Raw genomic sequence first — 21,981 nt, 5'->3', positions numbered from 1 at the left:
AGTTGTGGTTCATTGTATGTGCCTCTGTACTTCTCTGGGTTTTTGGGCAGTGACCTCATTTATTTTCTATATCTAAGAATAGCTTACTTTTTCCATTTGCTTGGTTTTTACTTTTTGCTTGGATAGAATGACTTTGAGCTTTTTACATGAGGATTGGAAATGAGATACTCTGCTGGCAACTTCTTATGCTTTGAGGACCCGCTAGTCTTATATTTCCTGTCCTCTTCTTTGTGTTTTCTTTTCCCACTAATACTGTCAAGTATCAACAAAAATGCAAATGTTGCAAAGATAATTACTACTTTAGCCTCAAAATCTAAAAAAGTTTAAACGCTAAACTCTTATAGTTACGAATTATGTAATTCCTGTAACAGAGGTCCAATCTTCACTGAAAATTTGGTTTCTTACTCCTGAGAAGAGTAATGCTATAGGCATCCTACAGTCTCTGCTGCAGAAGGTGTTAAAATGTGTGTGTGTGTGTGTGTGTTTTAGGTATTAGTGTGGATCCTAGAAAAAGCTGCTTAGTAAGAAATAAGCTCTGCACATATCTCTGCTTTATCTGCAAGCAATTGTGCTGTTAAATTTTGCAGATGTTTAGAACAGTCAATTAAGGAAGAAAGACTTTTACTAAATTATTTTAATTATATTCTTAAATTACATTTTGATATGCCAAGAAAATGCTGAAATGGCACAGTGATCTGATCAGTACCTTGACCTTATTATAACACATTTTCTATTTCACTGACTTTGTAATTGTCAATATTAGTATAATTTATCCCTTCCAACTGTTTTGGGATAAATGTACACTTTAAAATTATAATGTTGATTAGGTTAAAAGGATTCATGTAATAGAGGACACAGAATTTATCTGCGCTGCAAAGCTGACAGCCATAAGAGTTTAGAAAGGGCACATGTGCTTAGACCGTGCACTCTGTTTTAGACAGGCACTTCGTGGTGATGTAGTTTACCACTTAGTGGTTGGTACTCTGCTTGTCTTGTATTCCTTGCTAAACTAGCTGCCAGAGACCTGGTTGGGTATGCCTTGACAGTTAGGACAAGGTGTTTTCATGACATCCTTTTATACCACCTCATTTTAATGTGGAAACCTTGGAACACTGGTCCTCAGTGTACAGGAGGGAACTGCCCAGACATACTGTGGAGATGCAGTTTATCTTGTTTGAAGGTGCATGGTAGGAAGATTGGTGACATCTATGCTAGAGGTTGTCTTAGGTTCAACATCTATAGGTGAGTCTGCCACTGTGTCCTTTACTTGGTTACAAAGTAACATTAGTGGGCAGTATAATTTCTTTCATGACAGGTATGGAGTTGTGACAGTTTGCAGTATTTTCCTAAGTACAGGGGACTAAGTGTCAGACTCCTGTTTCCTAGTCTCAGTTGCTTTCTAGTTTTGAAGGAAGGTATTTATTCCCTCTGGTCACATTTTAGTAAGAAGCATATTGCCTACTTTTGAACTTGGGAGGAGTTGTCTAAACTTGTCTTCAGTGGATAAAGCCTCTATAAGGCATCCAGCTTCAACACTCCCTTCTTTCCTCCTTCCGAGGTCATAGAAGCCCAGTTCTTAAACCCCAAGAGATATGTATCCCAGATCATAATGTTTTTCTCTTCTTTTTTAAGATTCATGTTGAATTGCTTTCAATTTATTACTGTTATTATGTGCTTTTGTATATGGTATGTTTGAGTGTGCCTGTGCATGTGCCTTAGCATGTACATGGCTCTCAGACTATAACTGGAGTTGGTTCTCTCCTTCAGACTATGTGGGTTCTCGCGATTGAATTTAGGTCAGCAGGCTTATGTAGCACATGCCTTTACCTACTACTGACCCATCCTGCCATCCCTCATAACATTTTTAAATAACTCTAAATTGTTACAAAAACGGATTTCAATGTATCAAGTTAAATTTTGCCCCATCCATATAACCTGACATGCTGAAGTCATGTCAAGTAAAGTGAAGCCTTCCAGGACCCGACAGATGAAGTGTTTGAGTCTTTTCCTAGGTTTGCATTCCTGACCCTTTCAGCCAGTGCTTATTGCTTGTCTTCTCTTGCTCCTCTTTTAAGGTGTTTTTTCCTTCTAAGTTCTACCGATTGTTGGTGTGTATTAAGATAAGTTTTGTCAGTTTAGTGCCAAAAAGTCAACTTGAAGTTGAATTCCATTAACCTGTCTTTTTGCAGTCCGTGGTTAACTCATACCTGTCATTCTGTACAAGCCTTTTTGGTGACGATTTGTTTTTATTTTTTAATTGTGTGCCTAAGTGTGTGTGTGTGTGTGTGTGTGTGTGCGTGAGAGAGAGAGAGAGAGAGAGAGAGAGAGAGAGAGAGAGAGAGCGCATGAGATCTCCAGAGCTAGAGTTCAGGCCTTGTAGAAAAGACTGAGTGTTTCTGGACACCTACCTATCTCTTCAGCCCCAAGGTTTTTGTTTTTTTCTTTTGTTCTATTTTGTTTTAAAGCACAGACTTTACAATTATTTTTGTTAAATTAATTTTATTGGGTTTACTAATATGTTTCAAAGTGTGCTATTGTTTTGGAATGTTAACTATGTTAGCTATTTCCTTAGTTTTGCTTTCAAATTTGATAATTTTGCTGAAATCTTTTTTTCCCCCTAAAGTCAAGGATCTTACTTGATTATTTTAATCTGGTTTTTGGAAGTGAAGACATTTTAGTTTATTTTCTTTCGGTGACATAGGCAGTCAGGGCTATAAAATGCTTGTTAGTATAACTCACTGGAAATTAGGTATATAGAAATTAATCTGTTATTTAACTGAATCTTTTCATTTGTTTCTGTCACCTATTGATTCTACATAGAGATATATTTAAAACATTTCTAGATATTCACCAATCAAAATAACTTTATCTAAATTTTTAAAACATAATTTCTATTATGTATTTTTTTATTTTTATGTTTTTATCTATTAAATACATTTCTGTATTTGGAGCTTTTCATAATAACCTAAATATGAGTTAGGAAATTCCATCTAGATAAAAATACTATCACTTAAAAATGGACAGAATATAACTTTATCTACTAAAAGTTGAACCAAGTAAAAGAAAATTATTAGAAATAATTCTTAATCAAATTATTGTTAATAGTTAATAATTTACTTTCATCTGTAGAAGTATTCTATAAACCAAAAATCACCAGATATGTTTCTATTTATCATTCTATAACAATAGAATGAAGTCTTTCTACCACATCTTGCTATATAGAAATAAATCTCAGTAACATAATAATAAATCTCAGTAACATAATGCCCTGTGAGCACTTTCCACTGCTTTTAGGCACATAGTGGACTTTCAATGGGCTACCATTGTCACAACTGTAGACAATGTCTTCTTCTTTTTCTTTAATCCTGTTTTCCCCTTAATGCCACATGTAATGCAATTTCCTCTGTCAGGTAAAATATTTATGTTAAGGATTTCTTATTATAATGTCTCTCCATACTGAAGTCTTGGTTTTTTCTTGACTCCATGCATAACCACTATACACAATATTTTAGTTTTTGTCTTATTTTTAGTTGTATACTTTGCCCATTAACAAGTCTGAAAATTCGTTGAGGGCAGAATCTGTATCTTGTTGTTTTTGTCTACATTATAGAGGTACTAGAAACTTATTAACTGCTGATAGTGCCTAGTATAGTGAGTGTACTTATAGTTTCTTAGGATGTTTGAAAATAGTTTTGTTTCTAATTTTGCCTAATTAATATAGCTGCATGTTACTAACTTTGTAAACTTGATTGTTATACATTCTTTGTTCTAAATTCATGCTTCCTTTTTGCTACTTTGTATATACCAAGTGGATGCTTCAGAGTTGTCAAAGGTTCAGGGCTCAGTTGGCAAACTGCTTGCCAAGTAAGATTTCAGCAATTTTTAGAGGAAGGAGAAAGTGGATTTTAAGCATTAGCCTTGCTTAATAGCACATAACTAACATAATACTCAAATGGCGGTGATGTTGACGTAGGTAGGACTGGAGACTTGGCAGATGCATTGTAGGCAGATGGGTGTTGGGGCTTGCTTTCAGCACTGTGCATTTAGATGTCTTCCATCCCTTCTCATGATTTCTTTCTGAAGGGGACCACAGATGGGGAGTGGGGGGCTGCCTCCCAGGCCCTAGATGAGGCACAAACTACACCCAAACACCTGTTCTCACAGAGAAATCTTTTATTAAGTGGAGAAGAAAAGTGGCTGCTTTCTAAACTCAGGCAGAAAACCAGCAGAAAATGACCTTTTGCAGGTGTAATTGTTAAGAGGAGAAAAAGGGGAGGTCTGTGTTAGGATGGGCCAGGATGCCTTGGTAAAGAGTTGAGGGGACAAGGGAGAATGGGAAGGGGACAAAGGAAAGGGGGTAGGGGTAATTGTCCTGGGGAGCAAAGGACTGTCTCTGGATAGTCAGGAGACTGATGTGGGCATAGGAAAAAGTGGTTGATAAAGGTAAAACGGGCAGCCCTGTGTTAGGAGGAGGTGTTTAACTTTAATTGGGCACTCTGGTAGTCGGCTTCAGGAGGAGGAAGTGGGTATAACTTAATAGGAGAGTAACCTTGGTGGCTAGTTTTAGGACTTTAATCCAGTGGTTTTAACAAGGCCGAAGGAATGGGGTAGAAGGGCAAGGAGGACAAGGACTGCCAGAGCCACACCCTCCGGTGGTGGGCGTCCCTTTCATTGCGTGTGTTCTGGTGTCCGCTGTGCTGCGGTTGTCGGTTCATTGTTTCCACGTCCACTGCTGTCAGGCTGCTTGCTCCACGCTCAGGCAGTCATCAGTAGAGCTGCCCTGAGCGGTTTCGGTCCTGACTAACATTTCAGTTTATTTGGCACATACCAAGGGGCGTGAGTGGTGGGATTGTTTGTTAAGAATATCTTTAGTTCTTTTAATTATTTCCTTTAGTTTTTTTAGATTATAATATAATTATATCATTGTGTAAAGCAGCCAAACTGTCTTCCAACGTTGCTGTCCAGTTTTCTATTTCCACTAACAGTGAAGGAAGTTTCTGTCGTTCTCCAGCCTTTGCCAGCACGTGGTTTTGTCAGTACATTATAGCTCATAGTGCTTTATTCTGTATACGTTCATTTGTTATGGGCTTTATTCTGTATTAACGTTACAGTTTAATGCTTTCCATAGATTTTTACATACATACTATTTTTTTTCTCCTTTTGCTGCTAGTTAAACTGTCTTAAACTCTTCAATAAAATCTAGAGGTAGAGTTATTCTATTCTAATATACAAAGATGTTTAATTTTTTTTTCAACCTCACAGTGTTGGGAGTTGAGCCCAAGGTTTGTGCTTGTGAAGCAAACATTTTGACACTGAGCTATATCCTCAGCCCCACAGTATCAAGATTTAGATACTTTTTGACTTTTGAAGTAATTTCAAAAGATAATTCCTAATTTTCTATCTTTGAATTTTTTGTATAAGTGGTGATAACCATGCCTTGAATAAATACAATATGAAATTTAATAAGAACTTTATTAAAGACACAAAAGTATATTCAAATAATTTTCTTTAAAATAGTGTAATTTAATGTAATGAAATTTTGTTATACAGTGAAATTGAAGAAAAGACCTTTAGATAATGCTTAAACATTAAAAGCAGTCAAACTAGATTATGAAATATGATAATTTTTATACACTAGAACAGATATACACTAGAACAGAAATCCAATTTTACTTCAAAAGTGAAAACGGACCTTATCATTATGTATAGTTTGTTCCTTTCCTAAAAGTAAAACAACTTTGTGTTAAGAAAATGAGGCTGGATTAAATAATTTTCTGCTATTTAGGAATATTTGGTTAGTTATTATACTTTGACTGCTAGCAAATGTGTGTATGAAGAAGAATTTATTATGTTGTAAAACTGACCAATGAGGACTCAGGGGAAAGTGGTACCTCCAGGTTTTTGATGAAGTCCTGTCTAATGTGCTGCAGAGTTGTTACTGCATGCTAGGGCATCCCTTTGAGCAGCATTTAACCTTAGTAAATCTCCACACCCACTGTGTTCTAGCAGCAAGTATCTTTGCGTTCTCAGTCTGGAGAAGGAAGCTCACTACCAATCAGTCCCTTTTGGTGAGAAAACTGTAGGTATCATTGGCTTTAAATATATACCTACACGTTTTTAATAACTTGATTTCTTTCCTCTTCTTGATCTCATTTCAACGTTGAAGTTACAACCTCAAGAAAACTGCAAACTTCAGAATGTCACAGGAAAGCATTAAATTAATATTAAAGTATGGTGCAGATTTATCATATTTTTTATTAGTGCTTCATATTGTTTTCTCTGTAGCAGTAACAATTCAATAAATTTCAATAGTTTGGCCAAATCATTTGAGTGCTGTTGCTTTTGAAGCTGGTATCACATTGTTGATGGAAGAAAAGAACGGTTGCCTGTATGGCTGACTAGTGTGGCTTCTGTGCCCTCTGTCCTTCAGGCAAGCTTTATTTATTAAAACATAAATAATATACCACTATAGCTGCATCCAAAAATTTCAACAATATGGATGTTTAAATAAGATTCCTCCAAAATGACAACTGTAATTGGCATGCCCTCTTTGGGTTTCCATTGTGATAAAACATCATGACCATAAACAGCTGGGTTGCTTTCAGCTTATAGCTCTTAGGTCTTACTTCACTGTCAGGGCAGTCAGGGCAGTCAGGGCAGGAACCTGGGGCAGGAGAAGAGGCCATGGAGGAGTGCTGCTAGCTGGCTTGCTCTTCATGTCCTGATCTGCCTGTTTCCTCATAACACCCAAGACCGTCCTCAGTGATCTGGGTCTGCCTGCATCACATCAATCAAGAAAATGCATGACAGGCATGCCAACAAGGCAGCCTAGTGGGCGGGGGGGCTTTTCATAATTAAGTTGTTTCTTCCCAGATGACTGGCTTGTGCCAAGTTGAGCACACGCCTTTAATCCCAGCACTTGGGAGGCAGAGGCGGGTGGATCTCTATGAGTTTGAGGCCAGCCTGGTCTACAAGAGCTAGTTCTAGGACAGGCTCTAAAACTTTGGTGAAATCCTGTGTCGAAAAACCAAAAAAAAAAAAAAGGAGTTAACTAGCACACATGCCAATATGGATGGGGATTCTCTAGAACAGTGGTCCCAACCTTTAGTTGTAACCTTTCCATAGGACTTGCATGTTGCATGTCAGATATTTACGTTTTGATTCATAACAGTAGCAAAATTACAGTTCTGAAGTAGCAATAAAATAATTTTGTGGTTGGAGTCACCAAAACATGAGGAACCCTGTTAAAGGAAGGTTGAGAACCACTGCTCAAGAAGAAGAACTATAGGCAATTAATGGTTGCTGAGAGAGGGAGAATCAATGTTCTACAGGAATGAGCCCCTGATAGGTGAGCTAATCCCAAAAGATCAGTTACAAAAAATATTGGAGCAACACCAAATGATCTCAGGTTGTGCTTACAAACTTAATACACATACACACATGCATACATCTCAGCAGGTTGTGTTTATAAACTTAATATGCAAACACACACACACACACACATTGTGGTGGATTGAAAGAGAGTGTTCCCCATAGATTTGAATGCTCAGACATCCTGGAGTGGAATTCTCTGAAATGATTAGAATTAGGAGATGTGGTCCTGTTGCAGGAAGTGTGTCACTGGGGGTGGGTTTTAAGGTGTCAAAAGACTTTGCCAGGCCCAATTTTTCTCTCCTTCTGTCTGTGGATCAGGTCGTAGCTCTCAGTACTGCTCCAGCACCTTGTGCTGCTATGCTCCCTGCCACAATGGACTAAATTTCTGAAACTGTAAGCAAGCCCCCAATTAAATACTACTTTTATAAGAATTGTCTTAGTCATGGTGTCTTCACAGCAGCAGAACAGTGACTAAAGCATACATAATACATGTATCCATTGCAATTACAGGCTAAGAGACTATGAGGAGTTGGGAGTGACCCAGAGGGATTGAAGGGAGGGGAGAATGACATAAATACAGCTCATATATGAAATTTTCATCCTCTTGTGAGGACAGACGTATGAGGGTCCCAGGAGCTTGCTGTTCACGCAGTAGATGAAGACAGCAGTGTTAACGTTTGTCCTGCACATGTGCACAGCCACAGCTGCACATATATGTACACACCATTTTTTCAGTGTTGACTGATACTTTGAAAATTAATCATCAATGCTGAGAGCATCACTGGTACAAAAATGGCAGAAGTATATTTAGAGCATTTCAGAAATTGTTGGAAATTATTTTATAGTACTAAATCAAAATTTATTTAACTTTTTTAATGAAATAAAAGGAAGTAACTAATATACCAGTTCTTAAAACCAAACATTCTAATATACCTAAATCCAAAGATAACCTAGCTTCATACATGATGAGGAATGATGCTAGAAAAGATGAAAAGTCTTTTTTTTTTTTTAAATAATTCAAGCCATATATTTCTTAAAAAACTGTGCGCACATTAGAAACACATTCACAACAGAAAAGTCTGGAGTCTGGGTTGAGTTGTTCGAGGCAGTGTTGCTTGGCATCCTGCGTGGCATGGTGGGACGCGCAGTGCAGCGTGCTGACGTGCTCAGACCACGCCTGCAGTGCGGATACACATACAGCAAGGCCAGCACTGCCAGGAGCCACTTCGGTGAACTGCTTACTTGATTTGGAATGATGTTTTGGTGATTGTATGTTCAAAATCTGTTGCCCCAAATTTCTCTACTGCTATATTCAGTTAGGTGACTCCATTTGGGGTTACAGCCCATAGCTTAAAAAGCTGGGGAACAGGGGGCAGGCAGATCCAGATCCATTCCCTTCTCTTAAGTGGAAGTTCAGTGACATACTAGTTTTGGTGCTAAAATTCTGAAACAAAGTCAACTACAGGAAAGCTTCTAAGGTTTCAAGACCAGTGATGCTACCACTGGTTCCCTGGACGAGCATAACTACCTGCTCTATGTGGCCAGTACACACAGCAGATGGATCCTGACTTCATTTGTGGATTTCGAAATTCCAGAGCAAGTAAGAGCTTGAGAATTATCTTCAGGCTTAATGAGAGCAAATGCTGTTTTCAAGTGTAGCCTCTAGTGTTCCTAGCACATAGAGCTTAGCTCGACAAATAGATGGAATTTTTGAATGTTTATTTATTTAATCCTGTGTGTGTACATGTGCGCGCACTGCACAATACACATGCGGAGGTCAGAGGAGGACAACTTGCAGGAGTTGGTTCTCTTGGTCATTCAGGTGGATTCCAGGGGTTAAACTCAGGTCATCAGTGTTGGGCAGCAAGTCCCTCTACTGTGTGAGCCATCTTGGTGACTCTGGATGGAGTTCTATTTAATTTCTGAGTAATTATATTTTCACAACTGTTGATTAGTTCTGTAAAAATTCTTATTGTTGTATTTTTGCTCTTTGCAGTTTTCCAAAGCTGTTATTAAACATTTAGTTTTTAACTTGCCTGGTTGCAGGAGGCAAGTGTTTTCTGTTTCTAGGTATATCCAATCATTTATTGTTTGCCTCTACCCCGAACATGAAACAACAACAAAGTAATGCTTTGTGTGTGTGTGTGCGCGCGTGTGTGCATGCCCGTGCAAGCCTAAGCACTCATCTATCCAGTAAAAGACAAGTCTTTCATTTGTGTCCTTTTTTGTGCCAACTGATCTTGAGGATATGGAGAAATAGAAATTTTTAGTATGACTTAAAAAAAGCTTGGTGTTAGCATTATTGTGTGGTTTCACAGTTTTTGACACTCCAAGTCTGTTTTTTAGCCCAACTGTTAATAATGAGGAAGTTTGAAAAGACAATGTTAGAAACAGATTTCTAACTTTTCACACCTCCTTAACACCAGGTTGCAAGTGCTAGTAAACATTTGATCAGGCTGATCTAGTTCCACGCTAATAACTGCTTACAGACCCTAGAGTAGCCTTTTAGTGGCTGCCAAATGCTCCTTGAGACTCCGTAGCTGACTGTAATCTGACAAACTGCTGGCGTTTTATCACCCAGGAGTTACATTTGGACACTGATCTGTGTCACTGGCCAATACTGAGTTAATGTAGTGGATTAGGAAGAGAACTGTCTTGTCTCTATCTCACTTGTATTTGAAAGACATGTAGCAATTAAAATAAAAAAATGTAAATTATGTATTACTATCCTAAATTTCCTCCCTCCAGGATCTGTAACCCAGATCTTTGTGGTATGAATGTCCACTCTTGGCTGCTTTGAAGCAGAATAGGTAATAATGAAAGGGCTGGGTGGGTTATAAGGAAGACGGGATGTGTGACGTTACTTGAGGTGATTCAGCAGTTCCTGGTAGAAAGAGGTGGTCATGATGGTCAAAAGTTGGTACCCTTTTGCAGCGTTCTTTGAAGATTTAGTGTCTGGAATCTGGAAGTCATTCAGGAATGAACAAGGACTGAAGACACAAAGCAGAATTAAAACAATATGAGTCAGGGTATGATGTCTCAGGAATAATTTGCTGAACTCTCAAAGAATCAATCCTAATTAGTCATTTAAGGAGGCCAGGGAGTGCTTAAGGAAGGCCTTGCCTAGTGTGCCCAAGTCTTATGTGAAGTGGACGTGTAGGATCCCTTTTGAAGAGAAAATGTGAGGCCTCAATCAGCGGGTCTACTGTTTTCATGAGAGAATCTATTCTTTAATGCTTTTCTGCTCATTGGTACTAGGATTTAAGGTCTGAGCATGGGAAGTGAGGTTTTTGTTGTTGTTGTTTTTAAATATAGATTGTAGATGTCGGGTGGTGGTGGCGCGCGCCTTTAATCCCAGCACGCGGAAGGCAGAGGCAGGCGGATCTCTGTGAGTTCAAGGCCAGCCTGGTCTACAAGAGCTAGTTCCCGGACAGGCCCCAAGCTACAGAGAACAGCCCCCCCGCCACACACACTATAGAATATTGAGTACTTACAAATTTAAAATAAAAAATGATTTATTTATTTTTATTTTATGTGTGATGGTGTTTTGCCTGCATGTATGTCTGTATGGTATGAGAATGTTGGATCCTCTGGAGTTACAGATAGTTGTGAGCTGCCATGTGGGTGTTAGGGTCCTCTGGAAGATCACCTTGTGCTATTAACCACTGAGTCATATCTCCAGCCCTACTTATGGCTTTCATAGAATGTCCTTCATGAAACAGTCTACCGTCCTTTGAGAGTCCCTAATCTTGCTTTATTTCCTGTTAAAAGGGAATAAGAAAGAGGGAAGTTGTTAGTTCCTTTTGAAGACTTTTATAAAATTAAAATAACAGTAAAAAACCCACATGAAATATACTGCACAGTAATAAACCAATTAAATTTTTAGTTGTCTTTTTATGTAGTGATTTGGAACTAATGTGAAGGTGTTACCTCCATAATGTTAACAGTGTGGAACTGTATTTTATCTTACTGAAAGCAAATATTAAAAATATTTTTATTAATGCAGAGAATTTTATTCTATGTATTTTAGTGATATTTGCCCCATCTCCTCCTCCCAATACCTCCCAAATATCTACCTGTACCTCCCTCACAACTTTGTGTTTTCTCTCTCTCTTCCTCTCTCTTTCTGTCTCTGTAGTCAACCCATCAGTTTCACTTTGAACTACCCATATACTCATGAATTTAGGGCCATCTGATGGAATGTGATTGACCTACTGAGGGCCACACCCTAAAAGAAAATTATTCTTTCCCCAGGAGCCATTTGTTGTCACTGTCTTAAAATGAAGGGAAAAATAAAGATATTTGATTCCTGACACTCTTTGCTTGACTTTTTATTCATCTGAGTAGTGTCAGGAATTAAAGAAACTGGGTCTGCCTGCTACAGTGGCCTTTTACCACAAAACTGTGATTTATAGATATATTTAAATGATAAACTACAAGATTAAATACCCATTTTGTATATTATGAAAAGTACTTAAATTTCTGAAAGACCATACAAAGAAAGAAACTGTTAGTTCAAAAGTTTATGCCTTTCAAATATTAGTATTCATTATTCTTAAAATCATCCTGTTTGATAATAACTGGATCCCAATTAAGTGTTTCTTGTTGCTCTCATGTTTGATAATTTTACCTGCATGTGTTGTGAATTACCTGCACAGATGGAGAAATGCCTCTCTTTAGTTCTTGGAATATTTGTATTCAGACAGCAGTATCTTTTCCTCTTTCCTTCCTTCCTTCCTTCCTTCCTTCCTTCCTTCCTTCCTTCCTTCCTTCCTTCCTTCCTTCCTTCCTTCCTTCCTTCCTTCCTTTCGCATAATCTTCCTTCCAGAATTGTCCTGGCTAGTTTTATGTTAGCTTGACACAGGCTAAGGTTATCTGAAAAGAGGAAACTTAAATTGAAAAAAATATGTCTCCATAAGATCCGGCTATAAGGCATTTTCTTATAGTAATTAATGGGGGAGGGCCCAGGTCATTGTGGGTAGTGACATCCCTGGGCTGGTGGTCCTGGATTCTGTAAGAAAACAGGTTGAGCAAGCCATGAGGAGCAAGCCAGTAATCTGCACTCCTCCATGGTCTCTGCATCAGCTCCTGCTTCCAGTTCTCTTCCCTGTTTGAGTTCCTGTCCTGACTTTCTTCAGTGATGAACGGTGCTATGGAAGTGTGAGCCAAACAAATCCTTTCCTCCCCCAGTTGCTTTGATCCTGGTGTTTCATCACAGCAACGATAACCCTAAGACTAGAACTTCCAGTTATTCTTATTTTAGTGTTTCTGTGCTGTTGTCGTGGGGAGCTCTTGAGAAGTAGAATGACTGTATCTAATGCTGAATTAGCTAGCCAAAATTTTCATAGTAATTAATCTGTCAATAATGGAAGGAACATATTCTTCTATTTGACAGATTCAGGGAACTGAAAGTCAAACTTTTTTAAATGATTCTTTTTGAACAAAGAACCATAGAAGCAGATGGATAAGGTGAATTTAACTTTGAACATGGTCAGTTTATAGGATGGAACTTTGTGAGAAACTTAACTGATTTGGAGATACAGTTGGACCTGTCTGTTACCAGTGCCTCTTTCCCCACAAGCTCACCATGGTTCCTCTGCTTCATTCTGTCTCTCAAATTCTTCAAACGTGGTAGACTAGCCTTCAGCCTTTGACACAAGTCCCATTTCCTGCCTAGTGGGTTCTGGTAGGTGTTAGACTCTGGCTTTGCAAGTCATATCTATCCAGAGAGATATTATCTTTTTCCCTTTTCAAAGTAAAATTTGCTTTCATAGTCAGTGAACCATATGATTGTGTGGCTCATGGAGAGGCGGCATGTGCAGGGTATGTGTGTTCAGTGGGTGTTCAGAGTCACTAGCAGGAATGTTTGTTTAAGCCACAGGCACATTGCAGTGCCCGTAGTTCCTGTGGTGTGCGCAGGGTGAGCCACACTCCCTCTGTGAGCTCCAGCCTTGGAAAGAAGCTGCCATGGCCATCAAGCATGCTGGGTGGGAAGGGAGCGAAGCAGTGACCTAAGAGTGCCACCCCCCTGGAGGACATCCATACTTCTCACTTCATCTTCACTCACTGTCACTGCCGTACAGTTAGCTGCAGTCACTGCTGAATGTCGACTCGGTGGCACTTAGTGGTCCTCAGTAAAATATCTGTTCATTTTAAATGGAGAAGTAATTAAGTGGACAGAACAACTTAATTTGCGTAGGATTTCTTATTTTTTGTGACAGATGCTTGGTGTATTTTCATGGGAAAGAAGAACATTATCACTTTTGCAAATGCCATCAATCTTTAATAATCAAAATTCACTTGGCAAGAAAAGTGGTGTAGCCATACCGAATTGTGGTTATTGTTACATTGCATTATTTACGGTAAACCTGGTTCAATATTGGTAAATATACTGCAGTGGAAGCTGAACTGTTGTGAGATATCTGGGCATCTGTCCAAGATATCATTAAAATACTGCGTCAGATTCATTGAGTTTGTGAATAACATCTTAACAGCTCAACTGAAATTGAACCGCATGGTACAGTTTAAAAATTCTGAACCCACAAGATAAGGAAAGCAGTGTAAATGTATATGACACACTCTACATTATGTATTCGAGTAATAAATCTATATATATTTTTGTTTTAACCTTTAAACTCTGTCTCCAAATGACTAATATATTAACTTTGAAGTTTGCATATACTGAAATTATCTGTGAATTTGAATGCCTTATACACTAGAATATTAATTGGTCTAATAATCAAGTGTAAAGATTCAGTAGAAGGTGGGAACTTTTAAACAGGTGTTAACATTGAAACCAAACACATTTTGAGCTGGTTGTATACATAAGTGGGTTAACAATATTGGCCACCAAAAAAGTCAAAGGTAATAAAATTTAATCAGTTAATTAATTAATTAATTAATTATTTTTTTTGTTTTTCAAGACAGGGTTTCTCTGTGGTTTTGGAGCCTGTCCTGGAACTAGCGCTTGTAGACCAGGCTGGTCTCGAACTCACAGAGATCCGCCTGCCTCTGCCTCCCAAGTGCTGGGATTAAAGGCGTGCGCCACCACCGCCCGGCTTAATTCATTTATTTTACTAATGAAAGAAAATGGGATTTACCTTAAAATAGGATATAGAAATTATTATTTTTTGATTTTAAACTATTGATTATATTAAGTATAATAAAGAGAATGTTTGAATAAGTGAGATGATGTAAGAAAAAATATATTTAGTTATTTTTTCTCTAAAACCTAACACATTAGTATAATTAATTTCTTCCTGAATATAGACACATTCTCATTGAAAGGGTGTGGCCAAAGGTCTATTTTCTGTCACTATTAGTATATAAATGCCTTTGATGTAGAATGATTGGTTAAACACAATGAAGTCCTCCTCTCAGTGACTGTCTCGTCTGTTTTCCAGGTTAGCGCTCTACGTATATGAATATCTGCTCCATGTAGGAGCTCAGAAATCGGCCCAAACATTTTTATCAGAGGTATGTTTTATATGTTTTCTGGATTACATTTGCTATGTAAATGAATGAGAAATATACAGAATGATGAAGTGCTCAGGTAGCATTTTATGTAATATAATCTTTATGTAGATTGTTATGTAAGTGTTTTTAGTATCTCAAGACACCCTTTCTGTGGAACTCAGTAACAGTCTAGTAAACTTTCTAGGTATTTATTCCCGTAGAAAGTTATCTCAATATGGCAATAATAACCAAGAATGCAAATTTGCTTTAGAAGCTTCCACTAGGCCTGAGGAGACGGTTCAGTTAGTCTAATCTCAAGCATATACACACAGCCTTGCTGTGGTGGAGTGCATTTCTGTCCCCAGAGGTGAAGACAGGTACATAGACCAGCCAGCCCAGCCTGTTCATCAGAGAGGCTTTGTCTTGAGAAGATGTAGTTGAGGGCTGGCTCTTTGGGTAAAAGTTCTTGTCAGCATGCCTGATGATCTGAATTTGGTCTCCAGCATGACGTTATAGAAGAAGAGAACAGATTTCTGAGTTGTCTACTGAGTGACGCACAAGTGCCAGGTGCTCATAAGTGCTACTAGTGCACCCGTACATGCTTGCACACGGACACATGTGTACAAACCTTGCACTTCCTTCCGGGGCCTGTTTCCAACAGTATCTTATGCTAGCATTTGTTTACAAGGTTTTTTTTAATATATTATTTATTTATTCATTCATTATGTATACAGTGTTCTGACTGCATGTATGCCTGCAGACCAGAAGAGGGCGCCAGATCTCATTATAGATGGTTGTGAGCCACCATGTGGTTGCTGGGAATTGAACTCAGGACCTCTGGAAGAGCAGCCAGTGCTCTTAACCTCTGAGCCATCTCTCCAGCCCCTGTTTACAAGTTTTGATAATGTGAATTTGTTGTTTTTTATTTTACATGAATAAGAGTTGGGTGTTTCAAAATATTTTTGAAAATCTTTTAAAACTCTTGATATTCTCTCTCTCCTCCGTCACCATTCTGGTTTGATTTTCTTGTTGGAAACACGCTGACCTCAAACTTGCCATCACACCTGCCTCAGCCTCCCGAGTGCTGGAATTACAGGCAGTGTCTGCTTCTGTTTTGCTTTTTCCAGCTCTGAATCTGAGCTTTCTTACACTACAACTCTATTTTTCTTCTCTAATCTGCATTATGATAAGGAGAATGAGAAGGCTGAATTCTGTTATGTAGTAAAGCACATCAAGTACCAAATTTATTATTTCAAATTCTTTTAAGAAATTTGCATGACACATATTACTGCTGTTGTATTAATCAGAACAGGATCAAGTTAATGAGTTATGGAATTAAAATTCAAATTGTCCATGGTCATTGGTCTACACTTGCCATGTGTGCGGGAAACCCTTCTGGTATTGCTTCACATGAGGGATAGCTTACTTTTGATTCCTTTGCTCTCAAAGAAGTGCATACATTAACATACAGATCAGACATTCAAACTATGACCCCTTGGAGGCCATTCTGATTAAAACCGCCACAAATATCAAATAAGGAAATTGAAGGAAACATTTTCCATGTTCAAGAATTATCAGTATCAGTATAATAAAAAATGGCCATATTACTAAGAATGATCTACAGAAACAATGCAGTGTCCATCAAAATATAACAAAATTCTTCACAAAGATATGAAGGAATGCTAAAAGTCACATGAGCGTGTAAAACTCCAGGTTAGAGTCTTGAGAAAAAAGATCAGTGCTAGAGATAGTAACGCGCCCAATTTCAAGTTATGTTACAGGTTTGTGATAACAAAACAGCATAGTGTTGGCATCAAAGCAGACATGCAGATCCATGCAATGGAGCACCCAGAAATTAAACCCCTAAAGTTACATGGTTTACAGCCATGTAAAAAACATGCATCGAAGAGCAGACACTTTTCCAAAAATGGTGCTGTAAATGTGATCCATACAAAGGAAATGAAACTAAATTCCTCCTACTCTATGCAAAAATCAGTTGCAGATGTATCAGAGACCTTACTATAAGACTGGAAACACCGTTGCCTGAGAAGTATCAGGAAAACAATTCAGTCATAACATAGATAATGATTCTCTGTAAAACTACAACTCAGGAAATAAAACCCAAGAACTGTCTAATGGGATTGCATGAAATGAGAGAGCTGCTGTATAGCAAACATTCAAGTGAGAAGACACCCTTCAGACAGAAGAGATCTTTCCTAACTAGACATCTCCCAAAAGATTAACATCAAGAGCATATGAACTCAAAAATATTCAACTCCAAAAGGTTCCCAAACACCTCTATCAATAAATGAGCTAGTAAGATGAGTATCTCAGAAGATGAAGCACAGATGACTAATAATCAGAAAAACTGTCTCATGCTTAGTAATCAGGGAAATGCATGTTAGAACTACCCGGAAACACCATCTCATCCCGTAACAGCTAAAGACAAAGTCTAGTGAGGATGTAGGTAAAAAGGAACTATGGAAATTTCCAGTCACTATGGAAATCACTATGGAAGTTTTTCACAGAACTAAATACATATGACACATTGCCTATTTCCTCTGGTTCTGTACTTATAGGACTCCAAGTCAGTGTATCACAGATACACTCTCCATGTTATTTGTTTGTATTGTAGGTGTCTACAAATAAAAGGGTAAATAAATAAAATAGGGTAATATGCACAGTGAAGTGTTATCCAGCCAGAAAAAAAATATAATTTTGCTATTTTCTAGAAAAATGGGTATAACTTGAGATCATTATATTGAGTAAAATAAACCAGTTTGAGAAAGGTATTGATGTTTTCTTTCATTTGAAGATTCTAGACTTAGTATAGGTTATATAAAAGTGCATAGGCGTGCACATGCGTGCGCGTGTGCACACGCATGTATACACACACACAGACACACACACACACACACCATGGGAGCAGAAGGGAGACTGGGTAAGGAAGAAGACTGGTAGATGGGTGGGGTGGAGGATATGATCAGAGCACATGATAGCACGGCCTAAGTGCGTGTGCACCATCAGAGAAGCGGGGAGGGAGGGAGAATGTCAGAGGGGTTCTCCCGTTGTAGAATCTTTACATATAAGAAGATTATGTTTATATACTTATATATGTTTAAAAATATAGAAAATACATAATCTTAAGTGTTCTGAATTTACAAATGGAAGCTTGGGGTGTCTTTGTGATACCACTTTGCTGAGCACATGCTGAAGTTTTGATAATTGCAGTTGGTTATATTTCAGTGCCTAACTTTTTATTCCCTCACCTTGTAAGTGTCTGCAATATCTAATTGCTTGTGTTTGCTGTATGTACCACAAGGCTCTGCCTTCTGGGCAATGTTGTGTTACTGTGCCTAAACCCTTCTCCTCATATGTACCCAAAGGACTTGGGTGTCACCATTCACTAAGAAGGCTTTCTCAGGGTTCTCTGTCTTTAAGATGTCAGTGCAGCCTGCAGGGGCCTATACAGGAAGACCATTGCATACTTCAATAGGAAATTTTACACTACTTTCTTAATGATAGAGCCTATGGAAGTTTTTTACACTACTTTCTTGATGATAGAGCCTATGGAAGTTTATAGTAAAAGAACAGCATTGTTAAGTCTATTCTTCGATATCCATGTTACCCTGCGCCCTGACTGTAGACAGGACAGAGGGGAGAGAAAAGCATGAATGTGGTGTTTAGAGCTCTCCACCCTACACACATAGAGCTAGAGGGCGCTCTCTGTAGAATGACTTTTTTTTAGCTTCTTTTTTTAAATGGATTTAGTTGAGCTCTACATTTTTCTCTGCTCCCCTCCATGCCTCTCCCCTCCCCCCTTCAGCCCTACTCCAAGGTCCCCATGCTCCCAATTTACTCAGGAGATCTTGTCTTTTTCTACTTCCCATGTAGATTAGATTTATGTATGTCTCTCTTAGGGTCCTCAGTGTTATCTAGGTTTTCTGGGATTTTGAATTGTCGGTTGTAGACTATTTTTTTTTATGTCTAAAAGCCACTTATGAGTGAGATAAGTGAGTATATATGATATTTGTCTTTCTGGGTCTGGGTTACTGCACTCAAAATGATGTTTTCTAGCTCCATCCAAATGCCTGCAAATTTTAAGCTGTTGTTATTTTTTTCTGCTGTGTAGTATTCCATTGTGTAAATGTACCACATTTTCCTATCCATTCTTCGGTCGAGGGGCACTTCTGGAGGCATCACAGTCCCTGACTTCAAACTCTACTAAAGAGCTACAGTACTGAAAGCAGTCTGGTATTGGCATAAGAACAGACAAGAGGAACAATAGAACTGAATCGAAGACTTAGATATTAATCCACACACCTTCAAATACCTGATTTTGAAGCAAAAAATATAAAATGGAATAAGGAAGGCATATTCAGCAAATGGTGCTGGCATAACTGGTTATCAACATGTAGATGAATGAAAATAGATCCATATCTATCACCATGCACAAAACTCAAGTCCAAATGGATCAAAGACCTCAACATAAAGCCAGCCACACTGAACTTTATAGAAGAGAAAGTGGGAAGTACACTTGAACGCATTGGCACAGGAGACTACTTCCTAAATATAACCCCAGTAGCACAGACACTGAGAAAACAATTAATAAATGGGACCTCCTGAAACTAAAAAGCTTCTGTAAAGCAAAGGACACAGTCAACAAAACAAAACAACAGACTACAGAATGGAAAAAGATCTTCACTAACCCCACATCAGACAGAGGTCTGATCTCCAAAATATACAAAGAACTCAAGAAATTGGTCATCAAAAGAACAAATAATCCAATAAAAAATGGAGTACAGACCTAAACAGAGAACTCTCAACAGAAGAATCTAAAATGGCTGAAAGACACTAAAGAAAATGTTCAACATCCTTAGCCATCAGAGAAATGCGAATCAAAACAACTCTGAGATTCCATCTTAACATCTGTAAGAATGGCCAAGATCAAAAACACTGATGACAGTTTATGCTGGATAGGTTGTAGGGAAAAGGGAACACTTCTGCATTGCTGGAGGAAATGCAAGCTGGTACAGCCCCTTTGGATGTCAGTGTGGCAATTTCTCAGAAAATTAGGAAACAACCTTGCTCAAGACCCAGGAATACCACTTTTAGGTATATATTCAAAGGATGCTCAATCGTGCCACAAGGACATGTATGTGCTCAGCTATGTTCATAGCAGCATTTGTCACAGAGAGAACCTGGAAACAACCTAGAATGACTTTTTAAGCAGTTCAGTTGTATATGACTGCTCATGTTCTGTTAGTCTTTAGTACTCTTTTCCCAGATTTTTACCTTACTCAGATCTGTTACACAAGAAACTAAAAGTGTTAGGAAGTTCTTTGGAGTCAAGATTACTGTGCTGGACCATTTCTTACATAAATGATTGTTACAGCTGAAACTGCGGGAAGGGCACTCAGTACGTCCAGTGGCATTTGGACAGGCAAGACATTTTTCTCACCAGCCCAGTTACACATGTGGGCTTAATCTTTTTGAAAAAGTGCTCCTGACCTAACTTTGAACAATTGACTGCTTCTGATGGCTTTGTTGTTGGTTGGGAGAGTGAAGACCATAAGTATATTAGACCAGCTCCTTTTACTTTCCTTTTTTACTGACATAAAACATAGTAAGAAAAGATTACAACTAGCACACTGGAATTTGAATAGGACAAAATAAACGGAAGGAAAAGAACCCCCCAAAAAAGGCACAAGAAAGAGATACAGATTCAGAGATGCACTCATTAAAGGATTCAGGAATTCTATTCTTTATTTCTTTTTCTAAATGAAACTGAAAACACTGGACTAACAGTGGCCAAGCCATTCTCTAGCTTGGTAGAACTAACAAGTTCAGAGTTACTTTTGGCATGCGATAAATTTTACTTACTGCCCCAAACCTGCATACAGTTTGGGTGGCTTTCTGCTTCCTGACTTCAGATGCTCTGTAGGAATGGTGTCAGCAGAGTCCTGTTCTGTTTGTCTTCATGACCAGTAAGATTCAGCTTTAAGAGAGTGTTCAGAAGCCTTTCAACTCTAGGTCAGTGTTAATACTTTGTACTCATTGCTAGTTGTGTTTTTCTTGTTGTATTATTCCCATATTTAGAGAATTCCTGTTGAGTTTTGAATTTTTTATAATATTCATGCTTGGAAATGAGGCTGGGTGTTCTTAATAAATATATAATTAAGAGTTAAAATGCTAGCCAGGGGTGGTAATGCACACCTTTAATCCCAGCACTTGGAAGGCAAAGGAAGATAGATCTCTGAGTTTGTGACCAGTGTGGGTTACAGAGTGACTTCACAGAGAAACCCTGTCTTGGGGTGGGGGAGTAAAATGTCACTGTAGAGTTATACATTTCCCTCTTTCCTTTTACAGTTTATCTTTGCTGTCCCTTTTCTTTGCCAACAAGTTGACCTGAAATAGTAACTTTGCAACATCTACTGAAGGATTGCTTTTTCAGTGCCCAGTTATTGGACACTGTAGACTTCACAGTTCCCTTCCATCTTTCTCCTGTATAAAGAAATGAAATTGTACTTGCTAGTGAGCTTCTTGAGCTTTAATTCAAATCTATAAGTGCCTTTCAACCAAGTGTCTTGAGTTTGAATATGCATCACATCTTATCTGATTTTCTTATTTATGAAAGAAGATGATAATACTACAGATTTGCACAGGGGTATACGTTGGATCAGTACATATAAGTTGTATAGAATAGTGTCTGGAAGGTATGTGTGCTCCATATTGTTGCTTTTTACACTTGTGACCAGTATTTTTTTTTTCAATTTTTGTAGTTTCAGTTTTTTTCTTTTTATGTACTTTTTGGACACAATAGCAAATATTCGTCTTATATGTACATTGATATGTCATGTGTCTGTACTTGAGGGGCCTATGGTTATCTGACTTTTGGGGTACCCTTTTGCAGTAAAATGTCTCTAGCCCTGAGATGAATGTTATAAGCTCTCTCAAGGCTTCCTTGCTATCAGAGAGCCTCAGTGGAGGAACATCGAGTTCTCTTGCTGGGCTTTCTTGTTTCTTTGGAGTATTACAATGAGTTCTGCTGCTCCATCAGCTCACCCCTTTTCTGTGTCCGAGGTTCTGTTCCCTGTGTAGTTCCTAAGATCCAGTAACTCATTGCTCTTGAAGGTGAGAGATTCTTCCAGA

General features: G+C 38.3%; 1 protein-coding gene across 4 annotated transcripts in view; it reads left to right on the top strand.

Annotated features, from left to right (window-relative positions):
* Ssbp2 (single stranded DNA binding protein 2) overlaps window positions 1–21,981 on the top strand; it is a 253,540-nt gene that overhangs the window by 63,737 nt on the left and 167,822 nt on the right. For all 4 annotated transcript variants that reach the window (XM_057789547.1, XM_057789546.1, XM_057789545.1 and 1 more), the window contains exon 2: window positions 14,778–14,850. In XM_057789547.1, the coding sequence (XP_057645530.1) occupies window positions 14,778–14,850 (73 nt within the window). The remainder of the gene's footprint in view (window positions 1–14,777; window positions 14,851–21,981) is intronic.

The sequence above is a fragment of the Chionomys nivalis genome, chromosome 15 (assembly GCF_950005125.1).
Source record: "Chionomys nivalis chromosome 15, mChiNiv1.1, whole genome shotgun sequence".
Taxonomy (NCBI): Eukaryota; Metazoa; Chordata; class Mammalia; order Rodentia; family Cricetidae; genus Chionomys; species Chionomys nivalis.
The sequence above is the reverse complement of the archived record's forward strand: the minus strand, read 5'-3'. Positions and strand labels throughout refer to the sequence as shown.